The 23410-nt window shown below is 48.3% G+C and overlaps 2 protein-coding genes across 2 annotated transcripts; one reads left to right on the top strand and one right to left on the bottom strand.

Annotated features, from left to right (window-relative positions):
• Window positions 1-282: 282 nt before the first annotated feature.
• On the top strand, window positions 283-2219 carry S100A11 (S100 calcium binding protein A11). The gene is made up of 3 exons (XM_005233178.4): window positions 283-441; window positions 1555-1692; window positions 1941-2219. The coding sequence occupies exons 1-3, from the start codon at window positions 439-441 to the stop codon at window positions 2082-2084; spliced, it is 285 nt and encodes a 94-aa protein (XP_005233235.2). The 5' UTR covers window positions 283-438; the 3' UTR covers window positions 2085-2219.
• A 512-nt stretch (window positions 2220-2731) lies between these two features.
• Window positions 2732-23401, bottom strand: COPA (COPI coat complex subunit alpha). Its single transcript, XM_005233168.4, has 33 exons — window positions 23279-23401; window positions 22981-23094; window positions 22420-22493; window positions 22016-22096; window positions 21644-21720; window positions 21140-21249; window positions 17226-17335; window positions 16533-16632; window positions 15811-15946; window positions 15283-15365; window positions 14561-14711; window positions 14078-14144; window positions 13885-13960; window positions 11762-11844; window positions 10640-10779; window positions 9648-9733; window positions 9120-9258; window positions 8606-8768; window positions 8359-8505; window positions 7895-8084; window positions 7675-7770; window positions 7218-7306; window positions 6854-6977; window positions 6469-6558; window positions 6269-6378; window positions 6011-6088; window positions 5746-5814; window positions 5387-5523; window positions 4597-4783; window positions 4402-4512; window positions 4017-4178; window positions 3722-3916; window positions 2732-3395 (listed from the first exon to the last, which is right to left on the bottom strand). The coding sequence occupies exons 1-33, from the start codon at window positions 23316-23318 to the stop codon at window positions 3336-3338; spliced, it is 3675 nt and encodes a 1224-aa protein (XP_005233225.1). The 5' UTR covers window positions 23319-23401; the 3' UTR covers window positions 2732-3335.
• Window positions 23402-23410: the final 9 nt, after the last annotated feature.

The following is a 23410-nucleotide window of genomic DNA, read 5'->3' as shown; positions in this document are numbered from 1 at the left end:
GCCCAAATATCACGGTAGCAAGAGGAAATGCTGAGGATGCTCCGGGTAGCAGCAAGGCAGCCCCAGGGGGGAATGTAGCGCTGAGCTTGGGGGTGAGATGAAGGGAGCCATAAAAACCAAGAGGGGAAAAGAGCTCGGAAGGAGAAAATGTGAGTGTAAATAACTGTAAAGAATAAAACTCCGGAGGGAAAGGGACGGAGCCTAAAGGAGGGGCCTGGCGCATTCCTGTGCCTGAGCTGGGGGCCGCAGGCATGTCCAGATCTGCCGTTAGAGCTGACATTGCCCAACGCAGCCCAAGGGGCTGAGTCAGGGCTGGGCGCTGGCTGCACCGGGAAGGGCGGTGGCTGTGGCGTGAGGCTCATAACCGCCCCGGCTGCTGCTGTGCCACATCGCACCGCGGCCCTGCCGAGGACTGAGCCCCCCCTTCGCACCCCAGCCATGGTGAGTGAGCCGGGACCCCGGGCTGGGGCGGGAGAGGCAGCTCGGTGAGGGCAGGAGGGCAATGGGTTTTCCCACAAGAGGCCCCAGAGCTGAAGGCGAGAGGCGCTTTGGCGCGGGGAAGAGCAGACAGTGCCCAGGGCTGAGCTAAATCTCTGCCAGGGAGGGGGCCCGGGCGTGGGAAGAGGGGTCAGAGCTGGAGAGGGAGGGCAGAGGGTCCCTGCAGGTGCGGGGGACTAGGAGGTGGCATTTGTGTTGTTCCCCTCCTTCCCTCCCCTCCTTTTTCCCACCACTGCTGCTCCCGATGCCCATCATCAGACTGGGGGCTGCAGCTCTGCCTCCCCCACCTCATCCCACCCCCAGCAGCAGGGTGGGCCAAGGGGCTGAGGACAGAAGCAACTGGACTCCTCGAAAATTAACCATAAAAGGCTGAACTGAGCCTCAGGCAGGGCAGGATGTGGCCAGGAGTCCCCAGGATGCTGAGGTCAGGCAGGGAAGGGTGGACGCCCCCCAGCTCACCCCTGCCCTGCCCTTCCCCAAAAACCAGAGCCATAGGGAGGGGAAGAGCCCCACACGCCCCCCATGTCGCCCTCGCCCCTCTCCAGCCCAGCTCAGTCCCTGCTTGCAGCCATCTCCGCTTGCATTTTTCTCTCATGACTCAGGTCTGTCCTCAGCCCAGGCAGGGCAGGGGGAGGGAAAGGGGGGAGGGCAAGGCGGGACGACAGGCTTTTATCTTTCCAGCGAAGAAGCCCCAGCCAAGCCATGCTGGAGAGCATGGAAAAAACAGGCACAGCGCTGTGGTTGCAGCACAAGCTCTTCACAGTCCAGGACACTCCTCTGATGGGAGCTGACAGCTCCCCGGGGGATTTTCCATGAACCACTCCCCGATCCTCTGGGCCCTTCCTGCACCACGGCGCTGTGCCAAGGCAGCAGAGAAATTAATACCAAGTAAAAATGCAGCTGGACAGGTTTGGCGTAAGAAACTCTGAGTAAAGCAACTGCAGGAGGCCCCTCTCAGCCCAGCCTTGCTCCAGAAATAAATCAGGTTGCTCTTCCGCGAGCCCAGGGCTCCCTGCGATGCTCCATGCTCGCCTGAACTTGCTCTTGCTCCTGCAGCCCACAGAGACAGAACGCTGCATCGAGTCCCTGCTGGCCGTCTTCCAGCGGTACGCGGGGCGTGAAGGGGACAGCTGCAAGCTCTCCAAGAGGGAATTCGTGGCTTTCATGAACACCGAGCTGGCTGCCTTCACAAAGGTGAGCAAAATCCGGTCCGGAAGAGCTTCCCGCGGCATGCACTCCAGCCCCTGGGATAGCAATCAACACCTCTGACCCACAGACCACGGGGTGGGCAATGGGAAAAGCTCGCTCCCACCAGAAGCGAAAGCGTGGCCCGCTTGGATTCTGCCCCCCTCTACCAGCCCCTCTCCCCCTCACAGCTGCAGTTCCACACGTGGGGCAGTTCCTTCCCTCCAGGCAGACATCGATTCCCATCTCTTTTGCAGAATCAGAAGGACCCCGGCGTCGTGGACAGGATGATGAAGAAACTCGATTTGAATAGCGACGGGCAGCTAGACTTCCAGGAGTTCCTGAACCTCATCGGGGGCATCGCCGTGGCCTGCCACGAGTCCCTGATACTCAAGCCCTAGCCCGGGTTGCTGTGTCTCCTCCACCACTGTCAACATTCCTCAAACAAGACCAATGCAAAGCTGGAAGCAGTGCCCTTAAGATAGGGACATACGCATTCTTCGTTTTTATGTGTAAAATAAAAGGTTTAAAATCCTCGTGTAAGGCATGGTTTTATTTCAGCATGGCGAGTGAGGAGAAAGCACTAGGAAAGTAGTCCAGCCACGGAGGGAGCGGGATCTCTAGGTCCTGCCCTCTGCTTCTCCACGGAAGTGAGAACATGTGAGTTCTCAGCCCTGTCACTGCTGGGAACTCCAACCCACCTGGCTTTGGAGACCCTCCAGCCTGTTAAGTACCATGGGAAAAGGTACAGTAACACTAAAGGGTACAACTACACAAGGTAAATGCAAAGACAGGAGCAATTCTATTACAGATAGATTTGAGCACCGGCACCAGCAATTACACGCTAATAATTCACGGAAGCAGCCCCTGCTGGCCTGATAAATTATTTCAGCACTACAGCCTCCATTTTCTGTGAACTTCAAAACCCTCCAAGTCTGGCAGCTTAAGAGTGCAAAAGAGAGGGGAGGGGGGGGGAATTGAAAAGAAGAAATTAATTCTAATCTCTCACCTATCTCAGTCAGACCAACTGAGCTACAAAACAGGAAGATCAAGATGGTCAAATTCACTTTATTCACGAGCGAAGCTGATTATTTCGAGCAACGTTGCTAGGACAACAAAACAAAAAGTCAGCACTAGCACTTGAAGGCTGAGCTGCTCTCCCGCCACTTCCGCGGGGAGCAGAGCTGCCCCTGAGCAGGAACAGGCTCTGCACGGCCCCCAGATCCTGACGAGGAGAGCCAGGCTCGGCTCGGCCTGCTGTCCAGGCTGCAGCAGGGTCTTTGAGCAATTCGTCCAGGAGCCTAACACTAAAGGGTCGAAGAGGCAGCTGCCTCTCAAGCAGTTCCTACGTGCAGCAACAGGGCTCAGCAAGAGCCGCCCTTTACCATCTGGAAAAGATTTGCCTTGAGACAATAGACACTGCACATCAGCTGGATGTGGAAACAGAAGCACAAGTTGCTACTACTTGGAAGCACCTAAGAGTCTCATTACAACATTCCGGGGTGGGGAAAAGCAGGTAAGATGCAGCACAGGCATCGCCACGGTGAGGAGGTTAGACTAAAAGCTGCAATGGTGGGAGGCGAGTTTGCACACTGTGCTGTGAAACGGGACCGTTCCCCTCCAAGCTCACACCTCCCCAGGACAGGCACATCCTAGCGGAACTGGAGCGGGCTGATCCGCAGCCCGATGACATCTTTGCCGATCTCTGTCACCTGAGGAATAAAAGGGAGATGATTAACGCTTAAAACCAACGCAACAGCCCAACCCTGCGTGCAGCGTTCAGAGCCTAGCCTGTTCTCGAGAACACATGCTGCCGATCGCCGCGATGTCAGTCCCTGAAGGCAGCATTTAACCTACACAGCATTTCACAACTCCCAGACTGCTCCACCTCACGTGCCAAGTCCTCCAATATTCAACTAGAGCCACAACCCATGACAAGCTAGTTTATGGGGAGCACAGGGGAAGGTGCTGAAGGGAATTCTGAAAGGAAACACCACGGGCTAGGAGTGGGCGGTAACAGGCGTCGAGACCCCCTTACTGTAGTGACGCGGCAGATCTGCCCATGGAACTCGGGACAGTAGCAGGCTCCACTGAGTGGACACTTCTCCACGGGTTTGCCACGATAGATGGGTCGGTAAGAGGCAGCACAGATGTCAAAGGGATTGTGCATGTCATAGTTGAGCTGGTAGGTGTCAGTGGGATTCTTCTCACATGCTGACAAGATCTTGCGAGTCTGCAAGAACCAACCACATTGACCAGACGGGCAGCTAGGAAGCAGTCCCAGCAGGGGCTGCCACGGCAGATATTTCTGCCCGTGCACCTCAGGGACATACCTGCTGGGCCACCTCAGGCTTTGGACCCAGCTCCAGCAGCCGACGGGCAAAAGTAGCAGCTGTCTTGAAGTTTTTGAGTTTGAAAAAGAGGTTGAGAGCTGTACGCAGCACCAAGATCATGTGGACGGGCTGCAGGTTGGAGTGGGTGAAATAGGCGGCCATCTGCATTGGACAGAAGGAGGGGAAGTAAGGATACAATCACTACCAACCACGTGAGTAACTGATGCCCTGAAAATGCTGCAAGAAACCCCTCCCAGGTAACCACTGCCACACCTGCTTTAAAGAAGGAAATGGCAGAATTCAGGATTCCCAACACCTTTTTAAACCCAAAGGCTACTTCCCCCTTATCCCCCTCACAGTGAGGAAATTCACGGAGCTTCTGTACCTCGCAGATTCGTTTCTGCTGCTCCAGGGTCTCTTTGGGCAGCTTCTTCCGCTCAGTCTCCATAGAGAGTCCTACAATATACTCCCGGCAAATGGCTATCAGCTGCTGAGCCTTTCAGAGAGGGAGACAGAGGCAGGCAGTGAGCCTCCTGCCCCATGGCCACGCCAGCAGCAGACAGAAGAGTCTGCCCCTCACCTCAGCAATCTCCTGCTTGTTGTCCACCACCAGCAAGGGCACGCTGAGCAAGATGGAGCGGAACTTCTCCACAGCCTCCTCAAACTTGCCAGCCGTAGTGAGCTGGTAGCACAGCTGCAGGCGCTGGATCAGGTCGTTGAGTTTCAGTCCGACGGCAGGGAGGGCATTCTTCAAGCCAGCTTCTTTCCTGTGGGGACCAAAGAGGGGTTGGGGGTACAAATGGGACCACTGCAGAGGCCAGCAGGAACACACACACTGTCAGCTCGACTGCCACTTGTCAGAAACGTTTTGACCTAGGGCCATGCTGTCGTTCTTTGCCATTAGCTTAGCACAAAAGACATCCGTGCTTCCATAATGCTGCCACCCACAATGCTCAGCTCTGCATTAGAGCAGCCTGGGAAAGTCTGGCTCGTTTTTCTACAGTGGCTTCCAGGCACCACTGTAAAAACACACCTGTGGTTCTCTAGATGCCTCAAACCAGCTTTGTGAGAGGCAGAAGCATTAGTGCTAAAAAACACAGCATCCCAACTGCCTCCCCTGGTTTTAATCTCTAAAAAAAAACCAAAAAAAACCCACATATGAAAGCAGTTCTTTAATATCTTTATATCCAACAGCAGGCAGCAGAAAAATCCCAGTAAAGTCAGAACGCTCCCTGTTTATATCCAGCAAAGAGGAAGGCTCCCCCCTTCACAGTGGGAGGGACGTTTCTGGCTACAACTGTCAAGGAGGATCTGGGAGGTATACAACACAAGGAAAAAAGCACAGAAAAGGAGCTAACCCAGTTGCTTACCAGTTGCGATGTGGGTATCCATACATGGTAGGGAGACACGGCAGGGCTTGGTAGGTCGTACGGCCACGGGCATAGGTCTGCAGGAACAGCTGCTTGTAGGGACCGAAGTTTGTTACTCCTACCTGGTCATGGAGGAGCTGAAAGAGAAGCATTGATCTGCTGAGTAAAAGATGTCCAGGGCTGTACAAAACCCACACAGCTATCACTCAGGTTCACAGCACCTCTTATTTTATACTCAGAGAAAACAATGCACAAAATTATTCACAAAAGGACATAAAATGAAGCTTGAGACTAGATCAGAGACAAAAATACATGGGGACAAAGGGGCCTGTTCCCTAGGAACTCCAGGGGAAACTTACTCTCATTGCTGTCTCAAAGGAGCCTGCCAGAATGTGGTCAACAGGAAGCTGAGAATTGTTACACCACACCTACAAGAACAGAAGGGAAACATACACAAGAGGAACTGTGTACGTGCACACATCTGTCTTACCTACTCTCATCACCCCGAACTCCCCTTAAAGTTCCTACTTTGTGCTCACAGATGAGTGCTAACAAGGACTGAACCCAAAAGAAGCAGCAGCAAAGCAGAAAGCTTCTGAGAAAGGCAAAGACTTGTGCCATTACCTGAGCTGGGCTGGTGCCCTTGGTGGGTGGCACAAAGAATCCATCCTCTGCTGTTCCTGCAGGACCTGCAGGAACATCCTGGGGGAACACACAGCACTATGATCAGTGTGGAAGTTTCTAGCACCCAAATGAAATCAGAGCTGGCCACAGCTGTCGTGACCAAGTCTCTGAAGAAGCCCAGAACACATTTCCACCATCACCACAAGCTGTCATTGCCTTCCCAAGTAACTATGCTGGGCTACTTAAGAAGCCTCCTACCAGTTCAGGGGGAAGATCCAAATCTTCTTCAACTTCCCATCCACCTCCTTCTTCCTGTCCTTTACCTAGTCCTTCCTCTCCAAAGCCCTCTCCAGCATCCACAAAGCCATCTGCATGGAGGCAGCAGGGGGAAAATAGTCAGAGCTCTTACACAGGCACACACTTACACTTCTGCAAGAAAAACTCATAGATCCACCCACCTTCATCCAGCTGCAACTCTGCATCTTCTCCCCAGCCTTCGGTGCCAACAGTGTCGATATCAATATCAGCAGCCAAGGCACCCCCTTTGCCTGCAAAAAGGGCAGGATCCTTCATTTATTCACCTCTGAGCAGGTCAGGTGTTAAGTGAAGAATGATGTCAAGCCAGCACCCTCCCCTCCAATTGTCAAGTCCCATCCTGTGCTAGAAGGCCAAAGATCTGAAAGATCTGCCAAAGGTGGTGTAAATCCCAAGCTGGATTCCAACTAACTGCTACTAACACACAACAGCTCTGAGATTAACGGCAACAGTTCAGGAGCCACGGAAACAAGTATCTCCATTCTGCATATCCCAGCTTAATGCAACTTTCCAGGCACAAAGCAATACCTTTGCTAGCAATGGTTCCTTCGAAGAACCCCTTGGAGACAGTCAGCAAGGGCCAGTTGGTATCCAGAGGCATGACGGGAGCAGGAGGCTGCAGCAGCTTTGCATTGTGATCAATTTCTGGGACCTGAGCAGAAAACAAAGGCCACATAAGGACAACGCCATTCTTTGACCTACTACCTCCAAGCAGCACAGTCTCAAGCACAGACAGTCTCAAGGCTGATAAGCAGCGACTGGAACGGAGCTGGTTCCTCCCTGCCAGAAAGAAGCTGCCTAGCCAGTCACACTAACACCAGATCCCACTGTCACCTTCTTCCCAAACTCTATAATACTTCCCACTTCAGGAAGCATTAGTCAGTTCGCTAACCGTTTCCTTTTCAGGATCAAATGTTTCCTTCAGGCTTTCAGCTTCCTCATCCAGACCATGAGTTGCAGCCGTGAGATAGGCCAGGGACTCTGAAATGAGATGTAACGAACATAAGCGCAGGTTCTTCGCTGCCTAGAAAAAGAAAACTTTACACACCAGCACACACAGCCACACTGTCACAAAGGAAAGATGAGCAGTATCTCAAGGTGTAGAATCACACCTTTAGGGTGTCACTGGATTTAGGACTAGAATGTGCAGGCAACGACACATTTGAATATGCTCTACAGTTGATCCAGGTCTCCTAGGTAGTATTCTAGCTCTTGGGTTACTTTCTGCTCATCTGACTCAGTTTCTTAGGTAAGGGATTACACGGATCTGCTTCCAAAAGTTCCTGTTCATCTCAACAACCTCTCTAGCTTCTCTCCACAGGGACGTATGTTAGTCTGATATTACTCACTTTGCCCACAGTTCTTCAGGATCCTCACTCTCTCTGCCACGTCTCCTAGATACAAGGCATTCTGGTAGTGGCCACTCATATCTTTACGGATCTCAGCTAAACCAGAAGAAAAAAAGTCGATAGCTTTGCTGTTCTTGGCCCCCAAGCCACTCATTCCCTCTGGGAATGACACTCAGATCCTCTTAACCTCATTCTTCTTTGCCACCACCCTGGCACTCACCTATCTTCATCATCTTCCGAAGCTTCTCCAGGTTGCCAGTGATGAGATAGAGGAAGGAGAGCCTATCGAAGTTCTTGGTGCGCTGGTAGCACATCTCCACAATCTGGTGATTGCCCTGCAGCAGTGCCACTTCTCCCAGTTTCTCCCAGCAATTCTTGTCATCCAGAGCTTTGGCTGCTTCCAGAGCAATCTAACAAGAGAACCGAGATGGTTACAAAGGCTTTGCAGAAAGCAGTTTTCTCTGCAGGCTTCTGTTGATAATGCCAGTGATGGAAAACATGGGATCACAAGGATCGCTGCACTAAATCACGGCCCCAGCTGAAGGCCTACACCTCAGGTTGCTGTCATCCTCAGCTCTATCACTCCCAGCTAATACTTCTTCCCAGTCCTCCTCCTCCTGGCAACAGAAAGGAAGCGATGCCCCAAAGGACGTGCCTTTCTCACAGCACCACCCGCCACCTCACCTCAATGTTGCCACACTCCAGTGCCAGGCTGAAACGGGTCTTCTCATCCTTGACAAAGTGCAGGGCCACCTCTGGGTAGCCCTTCTTCTGCAGGTAGGCAATGATGGACTGGCCCACAAGCTTAGCATTCCTCACCATGTGCAGCACCTGCAAAGAAAAGGCCCAGGCATTCGAGCTGCCAAAAGGTCCCTTTTTTACCCTCAGGTACATGTCAAGGAGGAGTGCAGGGTTTCTCCCGTCTCCTCACCTCATCATACTTTCTGTTGATCAATGCCAGCTTGAATTTGAATTCGGTGGGATCAATGGTGAGGACCCTGGGGCGGCACTCTCTGTCCAGGCAGTACACGTTGTTCCCCTTCACACGGGTAACGTAGATGGGCAGGTCCAGGGTACGGATAATTCCATGATCCCTATGCCGACACACAGCACACACGTGACAAGTGCCAACACAACGCATCTGTATGACTACGTTCCCTGTCTCAAAGGAGGCTCAACACTCTGCATGTTACTTCAACCCATATTATAAAAGCAAGCCCCAACCAGATGAACACCGCAGCCATCCAGCCCAGTGATGAAACGCCAGTGCGCAGGGTAAGCAACCAAACACAAGTATTTAGCTCTAGCTCTCTTTGGGTACGTCCACGCTGTAATAAAAGTGTCGTTTCACAAAAACCAGCTTTGGTGTCTGCCAAAGAAAAACCTGTGGCAGTCTGCACAAGGCCTGCCAGCTCAATGACTCGGCACACGACCCCCAGACTTACCCTGTGGTGACAGCATATTTGATGTGATTGCTGGTGGTATAGATGAAAACACCACTTTCATCCCAGGCACCGCTCTTAACACGGATGTTTTCATGGATGTTACACAGCGATTCCAGCTTTCTGTTGCAAATCATGATGGCTGGAGGGGAAAGCCGAAAGAAGTAAGGTTAGGGAACCCTCTACTGTTAAACGTCTGCCTCTGAACTGTGTGCTTCTCTCTTCCATAGTCCCAGTAACAGGAACTATATTGTGTCAGACACTAAGTGGATGATGGCAACCACAAGTAAACTGTCACCATCTGCCTTTGCTTTATGAAAGATCAGCTGGATCATTCTGAGGAGTACAAGAAACCCTCTGTTTCACAAGCTTACAGAAAGGTTTTTGCTGGAGAGACGAAGCGGCAGGGCCCACACTGTGAGTGTCGTCAGCCGCAGAATGGTTTCTCTAGCAGAGACTCTGCTCCCAACCAAGGAAGGAGCTAGCGTGCACCAGGATCCAGGAGAAACGCTGCACCCCGCCGATGCTTACCGTGCTTAGCAAGCAGAGCTACGTGGGACATGTCAGCCGACCAGATGACGTATTTCACCTTGGAGATCTTCACCGAGGCCAGAGTTCTGGCAAAGGACAGCGATGACATCAGAGGTGAACAACACCCCTCCACAGCAAGCTCTGTATGGTAACTACCCGTGCCCAATAGCCCCAACCCAATTTACAGATGCTCTGAAGCCCCTTTTTGCCATTCTGGACTATAAAATCATAAGGTAGAACTGAGTGACTCTGCAGCCCAGTGCAGCAAAACAAACCTCTCTCCATACCTGTGCAATAACAAATGTATCTGAGTGACAACTGACTTCCAAACCTAGAAACCTGAGGGGCTTTTAGGGGTAGGTTTAACAGAACGAGGGAAATAAGGTCTTTCCAAGCAACATCTGCATTGTTTAATTCGCTTGTAATTTTCCCAACAATACTAGAAAGACAAAGGCATACAAATTAGGAAACGAGGCAAATTCTGGGACATACGCAATCAACATACACCGTATCTATTTGCAGATAATCCAGAACCTTCTCAAGCCTACAGAGATAGCCAAAAGCACCAACTCCTTGCCCATTTCTTTGTGGCTAGCAACACATATACCAGCACAAACATGCTGCCAAAAGAGCATTTTGAGCCGATATAAAACCTAAGGGACAAGACATCAGGCAAGCTTAGCTTGATTGAGTTTGGGTTTTTTGATTTCTCTTCACTTTTATAGCCCCCGATTCTGTAGTCACAGGATTTACAAGGGTATGGCACACATCTCCCTGTGATCAATGGCACCATGCCTGCAGCATAAATTGCACCTTGGCTATGTTTACATTCTGCTCTTCGTAACAGTTGTTAGCCGTGGTTTGGATCAATCTGACGCAGCCTGCAGCTGATGCTAAATTCTGGAGTGCATTAATAGCTATTACTTGTCCCCAGAGGGCATACGCCAGCAGGATTACGATATTAAAACTTTTCCCAGCAGACCGGATCTTACCGCTTCTGCTGCACGTCAAAGAGGGTGATGGAGTCTGCATCTCTCAGTAACAGGTTCCCCGTGCCAGCATAGAAAATCTCATCACAGTTCGGCACCTGCACCTTCTTCGTGATCTCATTCTTCAGGTTTTTGATTAGGATCTGCCATTTGGTGAGAGGAAATGTAACAGCACAGGGCAAGTTAGGTAGATTACACAAAGGAATTCAGGATTATTTTAACTCAGATTTTTTGTATAGCTGAACCCGAGTGACAAGAGGCCAAAATAAGAGACGCAGCCTTGCTAATGGCAGGATCAGACTTCATCCTGCTAGAAAACCCAACCACAAGTTTGCCAGGTGCAGACAGAGTGTATGCTTTGTTTCAGCCCCACTGCCGTCATTACTAGCTGGCTGATACAGTTTGCAAGTTCTCTCTACAATGAGCATATGAACAAAGTAAATATTAGGGAGAAGTGAGAGAGAACACAGTGTAGATAGAAAAAGGAAATGAGGAAGTTGAGAGGGGAGAAGCGGCAAGTGGAGAAGGGGAAGGCGGGGAGAAGTAACAGAATACCCATGAAATAAACTTGAAACTACTAAGCCAAAAAACACTGTGAATTTAAAAAAACAAAAATAAATAAATTACAATACCCTGCACGGGACAAAGAGCAAGACTTAATTTCCCTTCACATGAAATAAATCCAAGCAGGGAAAACTTTCCGTGACTGTCTTTCCTCCTCCTTTCTCCTACTGCACTCCACAAGTGAGAACAAAGAGCTTTATTAAAAATCTAACCTGTATTTTCACCATTTCCCCATTACTTGCATGCTGTGAAAGCAACCTGGGTGGTTCCACAGTCCTGTTCCAGCCCGTTTTCATTCCTGAAGTCACCTGCTGTAGCAGGCTTCCAGCCGCTGAGCTGAGACTTACCGTTAAAGTTAAATAACATTTCAACTCATTACATTTCCACTGTATTACATTTCTTTGTGTACGTCTGCAGCCCACTCTCTACTGACAAAGCTTTGCCAGTCTACTTGGATCTCCAATAATTCCGTTAACCCAACCTCCCCGCTTTCCATCTGCATGCTTCCAAATGGCAGCATACCCCGTTAAAAAGACGACCCTATTAAGCTTGTCCCCTTACCGAGTGCATGCGATCCAGGACTGCAAAGCGGTTACGAGCTACCCACACAGCTGTGAGCCCGGAGGAGCGTTTCCCTTCAGGGGCTAGGAAGAGCAAAACGCAGGCAGTGAATAAAACCTCTGGCAGGCTCTTACGGCAACACATTAGTCAGTCTTGTTTGATCCCATCTTGGCTGTTGGAGCTGCCTCCTACTCGTTCATGTTTAACCTGAGGCTATGCACAAGACTCGTTTCCTCCCCCCATGTCCTTTCAGATCTCAGCGTGGCCAGCGCCAGCCCTTCTCTCCAGCCAAGGCACAAGTGGCTGGCTGGAACGCCAGTGCCACTGCTTGGCGCTGAAGCGGGCCATCCTGGGCGACAGCACCGTCTGTCAAGCTAACGAGCAGAGCCTTGCTGGCCAAACGAACCGAGCAGCGAGGGTCCCGGCTTCAATGTAAGCCCCCCTTCTCTCTCCCCCCTGTAAACCGATATAACGAGCTGGAGGAGAAAGGCTGCGCTCTCCCCAGCACGCAGCTGTTCTCCCAGTTCTAAAATGCTAATACAAACACAGCGTGTCAGACAGCACAGAAAGAACAGTGCTGCAGGATGGGCTTCGGATGTGGAGAAGGCTTTTTGCAGCAGCAGAAGGGAACAGAGAAATGAAGAGACAGAGCGGCTGCTGTTTTGGTAAAATAAAATCTTCTTTAGTTCTCAGCCTGTTCTCGCCGGTCCCGCTGCTCAACACGAGCGTTTTTGGAGACACACACACTACACCAAGCATAGAGCCATCTGCGGCAGATTTACATCCTGACAAATGGTGACTTAAACACAACTGCCTCACCCCTCAGCCCTCATTTACTACCCAACACAAGAAAGACTTGTCTGAATTCAAATCCCTGCTCCACTCAGGGTTTTCCAATGGCAACTCCACCTGTTCTTCTGAATGCCCAAAACTTGGCGTTTTTACTGGCTTGAAGCCTTTATCACTGACTGTAGATCAGGCAAAAAACGTTTGAAATATATTACCCAGAAGACTGTTAAAGAGTGATAAGAAAGCTTAGCTTCCTGGTCAGGTAAATAATCTGAAGGACATGAGGACGACGATTCCAAGGCACCTCTTAAATACCTACAATATAGCCCTGGGAAATCATCAGAAGGTTGCATGCCTAGCAGCTTGCTGGAGAAGATACTTATCAACCAGTAGAATTTTACACTATTCTTGAAAATGCACTAGAAGTGTATGGTTTTCCTGAAGCCTTGACATTCCTTTCTCTGGAAGAAGAATATCCTCTTTCCTCACTTAAAACAGTTAAAAGCTGGGTGCCCCCACACAAGTCAGCTTTAAACATTTCAATCAAACTAAGTATTTGAAACATATTCCGTAACATTTAATCTAGACAGAGTTACTAAAAAACTCCCTTTCTCCTCCTCTCTTCTAATACACATGCTGACTGTACTCAGCAAAGAAATCCTCCCTTCATTAGACCCACAGAAATCAATAAATCTATGAACAAGTGAGCTGGATTCCAGAATAACTCATTCATCACTCCCACTCATTTTAAAATCTTTACTGCTGTGACGACAGAGGCAGGAGGAACCAGCTGGAGTTTCAGATCCCAAATGAAATTCATAGTTAGGAGAAAGGAAAAAAAAATAATTCTAAATCATCTTTTGACTTGTAAATTGCACAAAACTGATCTGGAATTTGCCGAGAGGAAGAATGACTGCTGGCACCCTGGCATTGTCATTTTACAGCCACTTTTCAGAGTATAAAACCTCTTAGAACCAAACATATCTGGTTAAAATCCATCTCTGTTGACAAGCCACGAAGGCTGCCTGCTGCGTCAAAAGGGAAAACAGAAAGTTCCTAATAACGAAATTATAAAATATATATTTGTAGCAGTAAAAGTTTGGGATGAACATGAATTTTTCAAGTCAGTGTAGTGTGATATAGTGAGCAGGAAGCCTGCCAAATGATGTGTGCTGCAGGGGCACTGGGAAACACAGAGAAAGACTCCAACAAGAGAGGCTTAGAGAAATGAAGCTTTTTTATATGTAACATACACACAGTTGGAGAGTGGGGGAGGGGACAGCTACACAGCAGCAAACACTCGCAAGGATTAATGTGAAATAAGAAGTGCCTACCATCCGGATTCTGGGAGTCTGCATCCTTGGGAATGGTGTATAGGTCGTAAGTACTGTTCTCTAAGTTGCTGGCTCTCTGCAGAGAAGGGGTAAAAACCCATTTTGAGATAGGATTTCACAGAACCAACCTTCACAGCCTTGAGGAAAGTTTTTTAGCACATTATGTGCTAAGAAATCAGCAAAACTGACTTACTGTGCAGAGAAGGACAGCGTTCTCAGCTGGGTTGTATGACATATTGAACACAGGGAACTTGGAACCACTGAAAAAAAGTCATGGAGGAAGGAGAAAATTAGAGTGGACCAAGGCTATTTCTACCAAAAGTCATCTTCTGATAAACGCTTTTTCTGAAATATATTGACTACCAGAAAATGTAATTAATTTCCTGAATCAAAACAGCTTGGAAACACTGTAAGAACATCAGTGTTTCATAAATGAAAGAGCTGCCATTTCAGTTTGAAACGTAAAACTAATTAAAAAAACCCTTTCTATCTATGCACAGATATAAACTGACCCCCAAAAACTTCTTGTAGGCTTCCTAAGTTCATCTGACCGAAAAGTCAACTGAAACTGAGGTATGTGACCACAACAACACGATATATCTGTAAGCGAGAAACTACTAAGGGATTCAGGATACTGGCAACGCCTCTTGTAAGGTGACGAGCACCCATCTCCTACCTTCGCAGCTGCATGACAGCGACGTCTTTTGAACTGTTGAAATCAAGCTGGCGGAGAAAACGGTCCTTCACATAATACAGCATGTTGCCATGCACAGCATACGCAGGCCTCTCACGCTCCAGTTTGAACACAATCATTCCACCGTCGTGGCCTGAGAAAAAGCATACGAGAACTCAAACATGGGAAGGAAATCCTGTGGGTTTTCCTCATTAAGGAGATGACATTACCGAACCCTTCAAACCAAGAGCCAACAAAACTCATAACCAGTGACTGCCAGCCCTACCTGCTACTCCTCGGCCTGACCGAATTAAGTGATTCCACTTCTTTCCTAAGGGCTCACACACCCCACTCTGGGTTTCCTAATAAATCTAAGCTCTGAAACTCTTCTAGAAATACTTTGCTTCACTCTCACGCGTTTCTGTAAGTATTAATACTCCAGCGTGGGTTCCCCTAGGATCTGTCCCATCCCTTCAGCCTTAGAGCATTTAGCTACTTAATGCAGAGGCTATCTTCTTCTAGCTTTGAACTAGAGCTGATACAATGTGATTCTGTTCCACTAAAGGATCTTTTCCCTATGATACATTCAATAAAAGCATCTGCACTTCAGTGTGTTCTGCAAAGTGTTCTAAAAAAAGGCAAATCCTATACGGATTTCTATATGGAATACATTTTCTCTTCAAAGCAACCTGCCAGACACCAAGTAGGCGTTGTTTTTTTTTTACCTGCAGCAAAGAGGTTGAGGTTGGGATGAGCAGCCAATACCCAAAAGCGATCGTGATCACGCCGAAAGGTCTGGACTCCCGTGCTAAACACGCAACAGAAGGAATAAGGAATATAAACTAAATGGAAACCTTGGTGCAAACTTCAGTTCTCAAAACGAAGACCCTAAGCTTTGCCACAGAGACTATCCCTAGCATTCAGCACAAGGAATCCACTGAGAGTTCAAAACACTGTATTCAAAGCCTTCTGTCAAATAATATATTCTCATTTAACATATTTTCAGCAGCAGCATCACTAGACAAGTCAGCCCTCTCCCACTGGCTTTCAGACAACTACAAGCCTTGCTCTTAACGTGTCTCAAAGGGACAGAAAATGTGAAAAACATGACTTCTCGCTCACAAGTTTTCAAACACTAGCACTGATGTTTTAAGAACTGCGAGTGTTCAGTTTCTCTAAGAATAACTGTAGGTCTTTCATACGTGTAAGAACTGTCATAATAAGATTGAGTCAGATGCCTGACACGCACTAACCGTTTAGACATATCCCAGACACGGATGCTCTTGTCTTCTGAATTGCTGAGGATTAGTTCCTGCCGTGGGTGAAAGACAGCGCACGAGACGTTGTTGTAATGCCCCCGGCAAGTGTCAACCTCCCAGGCCTTCGATTCTAACCAGAAGTGGAAAAGAATGAGGAAAATAATGCTTAAACAGGTTAAACTCTGCCACAGCAGAAGTATAGCAAGCACTTCATTACAAAGCAAACTGCATCAGCCACTAGTTACTACACCATTCTCTGCCATTTTCATTTATGATCTCTCTCTAACCACTAGCACAGCCCACCCGAGAGAGGCAGCTAGGCCAGATTACTAAAGAGCTGCTAAGAATTGTATATAGTTGAGCTGGACTGAGCTGACAAAAGCACAACCATCCCCAACAGAGGGCTTCTAGCTTTCAAGTCATCTCCCTTTCTTATTCCATCGGTGCATATTCAAAAAAACTTCAGAGTCAAGTTTTTCTACTCCTACAAGCCTCTGCTCAGCAATGTGTACATACCAAAAGAAGCGTTTGCCAGAGAACTGAGCTCTCCTCAAATTGCAAAAGCCAATGTTGCTTGGGATTATTCACCACTCTACTATACAGACATGTTTGCAAAGTGTAAATTACCTCCAAGGTTCAGCCTACAGATGTCCAAACATAAATTTCAACTCTTAACTCCCTTCTCCCTGTGGGCTCCCCCTAGAGAATGCTCTTACCATTCATCCGCCAGATCTTCACCTGCCGATCATCAGCTCCCGACACAATAAGTGGCATTGTAGGGTGGAAGGCGGCCCAGTTCACCCCACGATCATGGCCCTACAGGCAAAAAAAGAAAACAGTCACTTGAAGCAATTTGGTGGCTGAACGGAACGAGCAAAGGAAGGACGAAGCAACAGAGACCGCAGGCAGGCTTGCCAAGACACAGCTTTCTCTGTTTTTATACACCACGCTGCTCGTACCAGACGCTTACAGATAGTAAGATTATAGATGCCCACAATAATAAGCCTTGCGGATACTGTTCTTCACCAGTAGAGCAAAGCTGAAGCTCAGCAGCAGAGCAGCGCTGCTTCCCAGCTTTAACAAGCTGCTGCAGAAGGCTGTCTCTACCATAATCGCCTCTGTTGCTTCCAGTAACACAAGGTAATAACATCTGCTATTTAACTGAGCTTTTGGCTGTACAGAGAAAACCATCTTTGTTTGGTTACAGTGCAAACATCTCCAGATTTTAAACTCCAGAAAAAGTTATGCCATAATCTACAAGGGCATATAACTCCATAGAGCAGAGTCAGGTGTTTCAACTCTTTATTGCTCTGCTATTTTTCTGGGGGTTTAGAGGATCATTTACACCACAGAGTTTTCATTAAATAAATCTGAAAAGACTGTACTGCACACACACGTTGACTCTGTACCTCAAGAACGTGCTTCACAACCGCATCTGTTGTCCCGAACAAATCCACCCCCGTTATTCCCCTGACATCCGATTCCACAGCTCCAGGGGACAGGTTTTTCTTCCTTAGGCCTTGTGGAACAAAGAGGAAGGAGAAGCAGGGGTGGAGGAAGCAAAAATTGTATTATCAAGACAATGTTTCTAATTTAACAAGTGGAGCACTCTCCTGTGCTGTTTACACACATCTTCAGATGAGAACTGGAAAGAGAGCGAGGAACACCCAGGACTCCCTTCCACTTCCTCCAAATGCACGAGCTCAGATGAGACACACCAAAAGGAAAGTCTGCAATGCAGCAAATCATAGGAAGGATCGCCTCACAGACAGCAGCACCTCAGCAAAGAAGGACTGACACATTCCCATTTCTCCCCCTCTCACCCCTCAGCTAATCTGAGCTTGCACCTTTCAGGGGGCTTCCACCCACACTGCTCTGATGACCTCTTGGTTATGGATTCGGACAAACTGCCCCGACAAAATATTTTCAGGACCTAAAATGATACCTCTGCTATCCTTCACTAAAACCCAACAGAACACAGTAAAGAAACTGAGAATCGAAAATAGCTCCTCCTCCAGCAGTGCACAAGGAAAAGACTGCACATATAACACTCCAAAACACGCTTTTCTATTTAAAAGTACTTGGCCCAATGATGCTATCATGAAATTTAGCAAGAATAAGAAAAAAACATCTTGGATGAAAGTAGAATTGCACTGGTATGGATGCCAGCAGAGAGGGAAGTATAAGAAGAAAACAAACAATACTGAAGACAAAAATTATTTTCTTGCTGCAATTCTGATTCCCAAATTCCTCATGGATTAACAGCCCAATAACCTCTCTGGCGAAGTTAGTCTAATGAAACCAACGCGTTAAGCAGCGTCTCAGAGCAAAGCACAAATGCTCTGAGTAAGGTGCACATAGAGATGGCTAACGGTGAAGGACCCGAATGGCTGAGTAGATACTTCTAACAAAGTACCCCAGAAAGGAGGAATAAAGCATGTAACCCAAGAAAGATGAGCGAAGAAACATTTTCTCTTCTTTTGGAAGAGAAAATACTTGAGCCTTTGACAAGCCAGTGAAACGGGACTGGGAGACAAGTGGAAAATTTCTGGCGTAACTGCACAAATCGAGAGGGAAGGCAGGACACTCACAGAACACACCAGCCTCTTGTGTTGCTCTGGGGAGGGAGCAGGGCTAGAAAAGGGACATGTAGCAGAAAGGCAGATACTAGGCATTCTGAGGACAGCTGTTAAAAAAAAAAATCCCAAACCTGTAAAGGAGACTCAGCTCAACATGCACACGAGCACTCAGGAGAACAGATATTAAAATAACCAGAGTAAAAGGGCAACATGCTAACTGTGAATAACAAGTTGCAAATTAGGAGAGAAGGAAGATGACAGACGGTCCTTTGAAAATTCTTTTGCTCTACTCTCTCCTTCAATGGAAACTAAAGATGGCTCTTGGGTACAGACTCTTTCATTGCTCAGCTCGAGTTCCTTCCTGTCCCTGTAATCCATCCACGTTCAGTGAGCAATTAGAGAACCCCAGTGGAAGCTGAAGTTGTACCAAAGGTTTTGCCAGCCACCAACAGACATCCACTGAGGGTGCTCAGGGAGAGACAGTCCAGGTCCTACAGACGCTATCGGGGCGCTCTCAGCTCAAGTCCTCCCAGTCCCAGGGCTTCCCAGCACTGCCAGCCCAAACCCTCAGCTGATCCTCTCTTAAGCTGGTCACGCAGATGGACTAAACAGAGCCCTGACAGAATAAAGAAGTTTCCTGCCAAGCATCAGACACTGCTATTTGCCAACCACGAGTAAGGTTAAACAGGAGTCGGTGTGTGATGTTAGAGCACTCTGATCAGGGTAGGACCACTAACAACCTCCTCAGGGGTTAATACTTACAAAGAGACAGAGAAAAAGAGAAGATTTTTGTCGTTTCTGCAGGTTAATATCAGCATCATGAGCAAAGACTTCATTCCACAGCACAGGTGAATAATCCAACACAAATGTTCATGCATTTTAATATATACAATCAAGCTTATTCTGACTGCATTCACACAGTCTCTCTCAGGACATTAGCATTAACGTTGAGCAAACTTGTTTTGCATCGAACATCCTTTATCAGCAGGTTTCAAACCAAGGAATGCTATCCATATAGGAATTTGGAACAACAGGGCCATCTTCATGCTGGGGTGCCCAGCCTGGGTCACACTCCTCATCCCTCACACTCTCTGCTGAGGCTGACAGTTTGGGGAGGAGGATTTTGGAATGTGACCTTTAAACTCATTTAACTGAGGGCCTCAAAGAAGCAGTGCTCGTAATCCCAAAACCTGCTGAAAAAAAGTTCCCCCTGATGTCAGCAGAAGCGGCAAGGTAACAGCAGCACTCAGAAATTAAGTTAAAGCTCAACATCAAATGATGCACTCTCCAATTAGGATTATGTGCACGACAGACGTCAGACGAAATGGGGAAATAACCCTTCCCAGCAGACTGCTAGAGCCAGAACAGAATCCTGCTAAGGATGTAAGTCATTCTGGGGAAAAACTGGGGGAGCGGAATTGCATTTTGAATCCGTTTCTCATCTCTCTGTAGGTTTTTTCCATGCACTAGTATTCTTGTAGTGTCGTGTCTGACTGGAGCGACAGCTGAGTCAATAATTCAGCATGTCTCTAAAACCCCTCATCACATATCAGCTGAGAAAAAACGTCTGTACTATCTCCAAATCAATTTGGCAGCTGGAACTCTGCTGAGAGAGAGTGTTTGTGGGAGAATGCAGCAGCAAAGCTTACTGGCAGAATAGCTGTTAAACTCCCCAGGCTGGCAGTACAGAGAGGGGGACAGGTTTTAAATAACCAGGATATCCTGTCCCCAGCCCCTACTGTTGACACAGCTGGCCATGTCTGAGCGTGTACCACAAACAACGCAGTGTGCCCAACCAAAGCTGCAATGGCGAGAGCGGCAGGTCAGACAAAGTCTGTCTCTAGAACAGTTTATGCTGTAACACCACCAGTACTGCCCCCACCTGCCTCCCACCAGTCTCTTGCCCCCCATCTCATATTTTCTTTATTTCTAGCTTTTTCATTTAGGGATCATATTTCATTCCAGTCACCCTGTGGCCTAGCTGTAACTAAGAAATAGCTAAGATACCGGTGAAGTACTTCAGTTTTGACTTGCAGCTCCTGCTTTGATCTTTAGGCCATGCTTCATTTTACAAAACAGACAAGCAGACTGAAATAGATGAAAGAATTCCTACTATCATCTTCCTGTCACCACCCACAACCTAACTCCCTAAAAAAAAAAAAAAAAACACCCTAAAAACCCAAAACCCTTTTTGCAATCCAGACCGAAGCCTTTTTATCTTTCTCTCAGAACAAATGACTTCTTGCTGCCTCCAGGACTTTTTCAAGGGGATAAAGGTGATCCAGATATTTCTAAAATCCTCCTACAAGCCTGGCACATCTGCAAAGCTGATCAGTTGACAACACTACGTCCCTTCTGACAGCAATATTCGTTGCCTATATTGGCTCTACAACCAGACTGGGAGATTACGTTGCAGAATCTCCATCTTTAGTGGTTTTTCTGGCTGCACAAAGCTACAGCTCACCTCGCCTACTGTCGCAGAAGACTTGCTCCAAGGAAAAGAGCAGACTGGATGACGCCCACAGGTCCCTTCCAGCCAACATCCTACAACCTCACTGAAACTGAGGGGAACAGGTTCCCGTCAATAGAGAATTTTTAATTTTCTGCCTGGGGCTGCTGCAATCAACAGGCTACTCTTCCTGCTGTCAGATCTGAACCGCTCTCTCCTGTCTCGCTTGGCTTTCAGCAATTGCAGTTTTGAAGTGGGCTTTGCCACTGGGCACCCCTTGATCTGGGCAGCTCACCAGAAATATCCCAAACGCGCACAGTCTGATCCAAGCTGGCTGACACTACCAGGTCCTCAGAGGGGTGAAACTGGGCACACATCACATAGTGGTTGTGTCCTGTCAGCACACTGCAACAAAAAGGACAGAAAATACCGTTTAAACATAAGATTATAAAATTATAATATTATCAATTTGCACGAACAGTAAGAGGCTCTTATTTGTTCTTACAGACAGCACTCAAGGGTCAACTTTCTGATACCAGTAACTCTGCAGGCTTTGGCACTGACACATTTTAACCTCCACAGATTTTCAACCAAACAACACGTGAATTTATGAATACAAGTCTCGTGGCATCAGAATAAATATGCAAAAGACAAAACTGATGGAAATACTCATAACTGATCAGTTCTCTTTGCCAGTTCTATTCCTTCAACTAAGCATGGCTTCGGCTTGAAAAGAACAGATGAAGACAGCTCACGCACAAATCGTGTAGTTATTTTTTAAAGCAACTGTTGATTTTACCAAACACAAGTTCTGGACTGCCAGTTCCAAACCCGAATGGTCTGGTCATCAGAAGCACTCAGGATCCAAGGATATTCCTAAAAAGAGAAAAGTATTCTGTATATGAAACGTTAGACACCCCAGACATTCCCTCCCAACGTGGCATTTTCCAACTGTCCCCAGGAATGACCCTTTGTAAATCTTATTTAAGAACGTGGAGGCAGAATCAATGCCTCTTACACCTCTACAGAAGGCTACCATATCCGGAGCTCACATCAGCAGGTCCAGCCCCATTTCTTTTACAAAAACTGCCATCCAGGGAAGCACAAGGTTCTCTTTCACGCACAAAGGGAGCAGGCAGCCATCACTGGGGTAAGTACGAGAGGAGCTTACGTGGTGGAAGAAGGTAGTGCGGATATAATCCAAGTGCCCCAGCAGAGTGAAGAGACAACGGCGCAATTTGTAATTCCAGACCTGAACAACACAGAAGCATAACAATGATGGTACGTGCCACTGCCTGCTGTATTTTTTTGTGTACATTCTCACATTTCAGTTGACCTACAAGCCCTTCTCTTCCATTTTAAAATGTGTTACTAATGCCAGCTACGACGAAGCTACAATGAGGCTTCACCTCATTGCAGTTAACTCTAACATCCCTAAAACTGGAGAATCACAATTCCAAACCCTGTTTCCCTCCCATGCACATTTTTGGCTCATCTTTTAACCGGTTCCTTTGCACATTCCCTTCCCTGGATGATGCCCATTAGAGAACAAGAGCTAAAGGGGTAAAATTTTACCTTTATTTTGTAATCATCACCTCCAGAAACAAACAGAGGCTGCTGTTTGTGGAAATCAATACCTCGAACAGGTCCTACAAAGAGGAAGAGCAGGTTGGACACAGTAAGGTGGCTGACAGTTGGAGCCATCCCTTGTACTACTTAAGGACTAGAATTCATGCTCCTTCTCACTCCTGCTGCTATTGATAAATTAAGAGCTTCAAAACAACAATAAAAAGTCACGCAACAGACTGAAAGCCCATTCCCAAACCCATTCCCTTCCATCAAGATGCCTCCAGCAACCCATCACAAACCACCCAGACCCTTCAGATCTTTATTTCCAAATTCATTTTCATTCCAGAAACAAAACTTCTTCCTCACTTTATGCCGGTGCAAGCAGTGCTCAGTGCCAGCAAACTGGCCACAAAAAAAAAACAAACCAAAAAACACAGGCTAAAACCGAGAGGCTCAAGTAGAACAAGCAGAGGCCTCAGTAACACGTCAGCAGAGCCTCCCTTTCTCCTCTTGCACCCCAGTGTTCCACCACAACCAGGTCCCAACGCTTCCCACCAGCCCACTGACCGTCGTGCTCGTCAAATTTGTCGATGAGGGTGCACATCCGATAATCCCACAGCTGGATGACGCCATTGTGCAGGCTGGTGAGGATCCACGGCCGCTTAGGGTGAAAGCTGAGCCCTGCCGAGGCACAAAGAGACGTGACCGCCAGGCCTCCGCGCACCTGGCAGCCCCGGGGCCCAGAGCGGCCCTGGGGGTCGCCGCCCGCCCGCCCCTCCGCTCAGGAGCCCCCGGGGCGGGTGGGAGCTCCCGCACGGCCTCCCCAGGGGCTCCCAGCTCGCCCCAAGGCCGGGCCCGCCACTACCTTTCACCCGGGCCGACTTAGTCTCAAATTTGGTGAGCATCGCCCTGCGGCCCGGCCCTCAGCACCGGTCCCGGCCCTCCACGTCGGCGCTCCGGAAGTGCCCCCAGCTGACTTCCGCTTCCGCCACCCCCC

The sequence above is a fragment of the Falco peregrinus genome, chromosome 19, assembly GCF_023634155.1.
Source record: "Falco peregrinus isolate bFalPer1 chromosome 19, bFalPer1.pri, whole genome shotgun sequence".
Lineage (NCBI taxonomy): Eukaryota > Metazoa > Chordata > Aves > Falconiformes > Falconidae > Falco > Falco peregrinus.
This window is presented reverse-complemented; position numbering and strand designations above follow the sequence as displayed.

Bases quoted from the DNA above. Each gene is read 5' to 3' on its own strand.
- S100A11 (XM_005233178.4), top strand. The intron at 1,693-1,940 runs GTGAGCAAAATC...TCTCTTTTGCAG, and splicing joins AGCTGGCTGCCTTCACAAAG to AATCAGAAGGACCCCGGCGT.
- COPA (XM_005233168.4), bottom strand. From the start codon at position 23,318: ATGCTCACCAAATTTGAGACTAAGTCGGCCCGGGTGAAAG. The intron at 9,259-9,647 runs GTAAGCATCGGC...TTTCCCCTCCAG, and splicing joins AGCTCTGCTTGCTAAGCACG to CCATCATGATTTGCAACAGA. The intron at 4,513-4,596 runs GTGAGGGGCAGA...CCTCTCTGAAAG, and splicing joins ACAAGCAGGAGATTGCTGAG to GCTCAGCAGCTGATAGCCAT.